The sequence below is a fragment of the Euprymna scolopes genome, chromosome 36 (genome assembly GCF_053919585.1).
Source record: "Euprymna scolopes isolate OS-2025 chromosome 36, ASM5391958v1, whole genome shotgun sequence".
NCBI lineage: Eukaryota > Metazoa > Mollusca > Cephalopoda > Sepiida > Sepiolidae > Euprymna > Euprymna scolopes.
In genome coordinates this window covers 1,382,455-1,388,678 of record NC_136517.1, presented here as the reverse complement: position 1 = coordinate 1,388,678, position 6,224 = coordinate 1,382,455, and the positions used below count along the sequence as shown (strand labels likewise).

At 34.4% G+C, this 6,224-nt stretch overlaps 1 protein-coding gene across 1 annotated transcript; it reads left to right on the top strand.

The window, feature by feature from the left end:
- Positions 1 to 5,328: 5,328 nt before the first annotated feature.
- On the top strand, positions 5,329 to 5,949 carry LOC145260190 (uncharacterized). Its single transcript, XM_080118013.1, has one exon. The coding sequence runs from the start codon at positions 5,329 to 5,331 to the stop codon at positions 5,947 to 5,949; it is 621 nt and encodes a 206-aa protein (XP_079974139.1).
- The last annotated feature ends 275 nt before the right edge of the window (positions 5,950 to 6,224 follow it).

Genomic DNA, 6,224 nt, shown 5'->3' with positions numbered 1-6,224 from the left:
GTCTATGCAAATGTTACAAATGGAGTGCAGCTGATTTTCATATATAAATGTTAATTGTAGAAATGAGCACACCTTCATTAACTATTTCTATATTTTGTACTCGGCAACATTTATTATATTTGTTGGTTACTGTTGTTTGTTTGTTTTTATTGTTTTTTTTTTTGTCTTTTACTGATCTGATAATTAACCAGTTAGTCGTTGACGAAAGTGAGTAAGGGGACGATCAATATTGGCTCCAGTCAATTGGACTGCAACCGGAACAATCTTCTCAGTGAACCGATATCAAATGACTCGTGCCAATGTCCGGCATCGCAGTTGGCCGGACCAAAAATTGATACGTTCTAAAAGCGCTAAAAAAATTATATCGGTACGGAAAAGCCTGAAGTTGTCATACGAGACATTCGTATCATTGTCGCCACTATCGCTGTCAACCCACACGGCTATCGGACCGTCATTTACGGCTACTTCCGGTTGACACTGCGTTGAACTGCTGAACAACGCCATGAAACGCACAGCAATTTCTTATCAAGAATTTAAATGCGCAACGAAATTGAGTCTGCTTGATTTTTTTATGATTCCAACAGAAACTGCTTTGAGAATATATAATTAAAAGATGACTAAAAATCTATTTATTTCATTTTTTTTTATTATTCATTTTTAAATTGGTAGTGCTACTTGTATTATGTAAAATAAATACTACAAACCAACTAAAATTTCATCAGTGCCCGTTGGATCAGTATTATTAAATATTTATGGACAGGTTTAGGAAGTTTTCTAATATTTATAGAAACACTTTTTTTTTAATTCTTAAGTAACTATATTATATTTTATATATTTTATATATTATATTTCTGTTAGTCCCTCTGTCTGTCCATTCCACTTTTATTCAAAAGCTACTGGGTCGGTCTGGAGGAAATTTTGTGTGGGCATTTGTTATGAGAAGGTCAAGCGAACTAGGTATTATGGTATCCGTTCGATGCACAATTAGGGATTAATAGAGATTAATATGGATTAGTATTTAATGGGAAAATGTGCATAATTTAACCATATGTAACCATCAATTGGCATAAAGCACTCATTTTAAGTAAACGGACTATAAATTTTGCCCGTTTTTAACGGATTAAAAAGTCGGGTTTATGAATATTTCTTGTGGTGTCATAATATACCTTATCTCTTCTTCCCACTTTATCTACGTATTCTCTTTCATTTTTGCTCTGAAAAGTGACGTGTGACAGACTAAATAAAATGCTATTTCAAATTGAATCGTTACCGACCAAAAGAAAATGTTATTTCAAACTGAAGCTTACACACTAATGAAAATGTTATTACGAAATGAAATGTTACAGATCAAAGAAAATATTATTTCAAATAGAAGCGTTACAGACCAAAAGAAAATTCTATTTTAAATTGCAACGTTACAGACCAAAAGGAACTGTTATTCCAAATTAAAACGTTACTGGCCAAAATAAATTGATATGTCAAAATTGAAGCTTTACAGACCAATGGAAATTTTATTTCAAATTAAAGCCTGACAGACCAAAAATGCTATTCCAAACTGAAAAAAGGCGTAACGAATTGACTGATGAAAGGAATCCGTTATGAAGATGCCAGGCTCATCTGAGAAATCTGATTTTCATAAATGTCATAGTCGTCGAGTAAGAAAGGAGTAGAACGCAAACCGCATACTCGATGGGATACGAATGTTATCATTCGTGGAATATTCAAGAAACAATCTAGAAATTGACGCCTTTCAGACCACCATCACCTCTTAATGTTTTTTTCAATGGCGGATGGGATGGGAGGTATTTATTTTTTAATTGACATTTTTTTAATTTAATTTAATTTTTATTTATTTATCAATTTATTTTATTTTTTTTTTATATTTTCTTTGTAATTATTGCTAAATTGTCAAAGACGGTTGAATGGTGAACGTACAGGTAGACATTGAGCTCGAGTCTCTGGTTACTATTATTGCATTAAGACTTTCTTGTCATCTCCAACGCTAGCTGCCGGGAAGTCTCCTGGGACCCGACCGGATGTAACTCTCGGCGCTCGAATAGGCGTCCATTAGTTTCGGATGCGATTTCAAAAATTTCAAAATGAAGAGTTAAAACTTTATTTCGAAGCTTCGCCTCTTGTTATGGGGAGGGGCGAGATTCAGAGTGGGGGAAGGTCGGCCTAGAAACGCGCGTGTGCGTGTGTTTTTGGAGCACCTAGTGCATGTGTATGAATATGTGTGTGCATATGTGTGTATGTGTGTTCATGTGTGTGCGTATGTGTGCATATTATGCGTGTATATGTGTGTATGTGTGTATATGTGTGCAAATTATTTTGCATGTGTGTGCATATGTGCATATGCGTGCATATTATGTGCTCATGTGTGTGTGCATGTGTATGCATGTTATTTTGCATGTGTGCATATGCTTGCATGTGTGTTCATACGTCGTTAAGTGTGTACATATATGTGCATATGTGTGCATGTGTATGCATGTATGTGCATATTATTGTAAATATATGTGCATATTTTGTGTACATGTTGAATATGTGTGCATGCGTGTGCTTGTGTTTGCATATTATGTGTGCATATGTATTCATGTGTGTGTGCATGAAAAAGGATAATCTATGCGTGTGAACGAATGTTTTATGGTGAAATCCAGTTAAAAAGACAACGATGCTCTTGAAATCATCAAATTAGCAACGATGAGTCAAATTAATATCAGGTTATCACATAAGTCAAATCCTCTGAAATATAATAGTGAATAGAAATGTCTAATGGCTATCTTCCAAGAGTCGAGTTTATTTATCTTAACAATCAGTTTTTTCACCATATCAAAACTTCAGTACATTTTACAGACCTGTTTCGTTTACGTAGAATAATCAATATTTTTAGGTTAATATGGAATTTTTCTTGCATATACTCATCAGAAAAAACACTTTGTTTCTTAGTAATATGATGTATAATCAAGCATATAGAAAAAATTACATCGTGTGTTTCTTTAGGTTGCCATCTTAGCCTTAAGGATGAAACTATTCATATTTTTATTTTTTCTAGGTTTAAATTATATATTTCTAATTGGCTGTAATCTACAAAAAGGTTTTATATATAAAAGTATTTTAGTTTATTTAAACTAGTAATTATTATATATTGTATGTAAACGTACAATAGATAAAAATTATCAGTTTAAATAGAATATTGGTCACATGGACATTTCATGAGTAAAAAAGTAATCAAGAGTTTATGTAACATTGCACTTAAAATTTAGCAATTCATAAAAATAAAAATTTAATTTAGTAATTCATAAAAAAGAAATCTACTTTAGTAATTCATAAAAATACAAATTTAATTAAGTAATTCATAAAAATTAAACTTCACCTTAGTAATTCATAAAAATATATATTTAATTTAGTAATTAATAAAAATAAAAACTTAATTTAATAATACATATAAATAATACTTTGCTTTAATAATTCATAAAGATAAGAATATATACTTCAACAACACATATAAATAATACTTTATTGTAGTAATTTATGAAAATAAAAATATACTTTAATAATACATATAAATAATAATTTACTTTAGTAATTAATAAAAATAAAAAAATATGTACTTCAATAATACATATAAAAAATACTTTACTTTAGTAATTCATAAAAATAAAAAATATACTTTAATAATACATATAAATAATAATTTACTTTAGTAATTCATAAAAGTAAAAATATACTTTAATAATACATATAAATAATAATTTACTTAAGTAATTCATAAAAATAAAAAATATACTTTAATAATACATATAAAAAAAACTTTACTTTAGTAATTCATAAAAATAAAAATATACTTTAATAATACATATCAAAAATACTTTACTTTAGTAATTCATAAAAATAAAAATATACTTTAATAATACATATTAAAAATACTTTACTTTAGTAATTTATAAAAATAAAAATATACTTTAATAATACATATTAAAAATACTTTACTTTAGTAATTCATAAAGATAAAATATACTTTAATAATATATATAAATAATACTTTACTTTAGTAATTCATAAAAATAAAAATATACTTTAATAATACATATAAACAATACTTTACTTTAGTAATTCATAAAAATAAAAAATATATACATTAACAATACAACCATCCAACCCGCCTTCCATTAAACGACCACGACTGCGCACTGATCGAGGTGGACAACGACTGGCACTACGAATTACACAATATCGTACCGCCAAACAGGCATCTGCACGGACAAAGCACCAAGCGACTGTTGCATGGTCACGGAACGTTTATCGCTAAAGATAGGTCCACAGGATAAAACATAGGATACAATTACGGTAAATTTGTAAACAAATAGGAAAACACGCCCACAGACAAAAGGGCGGGGCTATAAATAGCAAACTCGGCATAAAACTTGCAAACTAAGCATTACTGTTTTAAATTGGGACACAAATATAATTCCTGCAAGATCAGCGAAATCCGAAACCAAGGAATGTGCAAGTCTAAGCAGAAAATTCTTATAAATATGACGGCGTGGAGAGATTCCACCAGACGCCAACGACGGAGGCAGCGACGCAACACGACACGAAAACGGAATTCAACGACTACATACTGTCCGACACTGCTGCCAGCAGGCGCATCACTCTGTAAAGTTGGATGTACCGTTGGAAACGACCAAATTCCATTCACATCGGACCAGACTGACCAACCCTAGACATTTTCCGAAAATCATGCTCATTCGACAATACCGACAGAGAGATAACCCTACCTGCAAACATCCTGGACCAGAGACCGAATATCGTAGTATACCACAAGGCGGTGCCGAGCCGCTTAAAGAACTGCTCCGACGTTGACCACTTCCACGTGATAAGTTGGCATTATGAGCACCCGACCAGCGAGTACGGATTCGCAAAACTGAAAAAAAAAAAGCCCTGCAGGACCGAGGGGAACATGCCTGTACTATGACATGCCCGAAGGTATACAGTCCGTACGGACTGTGCACTTACCTGACCACTGACCCGACGATACGGACAATTATATCAGCGGCCAATCTGAGATCAGACAGACAATTAACAATGCTACGACGCCTGACCGACAAGACAATAAGGGAACCCAGTCCAGAGATTGAGGAATCTCGCCTGGCTCACAAAGCAGACAGTCTCCGGGGACAGAAATATGACTTCCTGACAAAGATAATGAAAAAAGCAAACTCGACGGATCTAGGCGACATCATGCTGTACTGCGGGAGGACGGCAAAATAGTCCACACGACAGACATGGGAATCCATACACAAAAACACAGCCAACCTGTCTAACATCATGGCGGTGGCAGCAGCGGACGTCCAAATTCAAAGCCGTGTTACACCGATACACGAACAGATACGGGAGAAACACGAGCTATTCTCGTCATTGACACACCAATGCTGGCCCGTGCAGAAGTCATTGGACATCTATGACGAGTGGCTCGACTTCCACCACATCGAGGCCGAGGACTTCGCGACATCGACTTCGAGGTGTGCCACAAAATACGCCCGAAAAAAAAACGCCCTACACATAACGGGACCATCTAACTCGGGCAAATCGTCCATCCTGAGAAGCATCAGGAACGGCCTGATGAACGCATGCCGTATGCGCTGCCAGGCAAGTGATAATTTCACATTCGGCAGCTGCGTGGACAAAAGCCTCACATTTACAGAGGAGATATGGTTCACACCACAGAACGTCGAGACGGCGAAATGTATCCTGGAAGGTACAGACACTTGCGTCAACGTGAAACATCAAAGCGAGAGAATTCTGAAACGGACTCCATGCCTATCGACGAGTAACAACGACCCGTGGAGACACGTGGCAAACGGGCGACGGCCATGGAGAACAGGATGGTCCTATACAGAACTCGAACGGCGATGGACGACCTACGAGCATGGGGTACACTCGAACTGAAGCCGCTCAATCAATCAATCGAACTACACACACGCATACACATAACACACAAACACAAAAAATCCTTGCAGACATTGGTAATGTACTGTGAGGAATTGCTGACAGACTCTGATTAAAATAAAAACATACATCTAAGGTCTAAGTCTAAGGTGTCATGGCCACCAAAATACTTTTTCCTTTCCAATATCTGTTCGTATACTTTAAACAGTACTTACATATTATATTATATGTTATCTATGGTGTAATAAATAATATATATATACATATATATATAT

Coding starts and splice junctions, on each gene's coding strand:
- LOC145260190 (XM_080118013.1), top strand. CDS start 5,329: ATGGCGGTGGCAGCAGCGGACGTCCAAATTCAAAGCCGTGTTACACCG.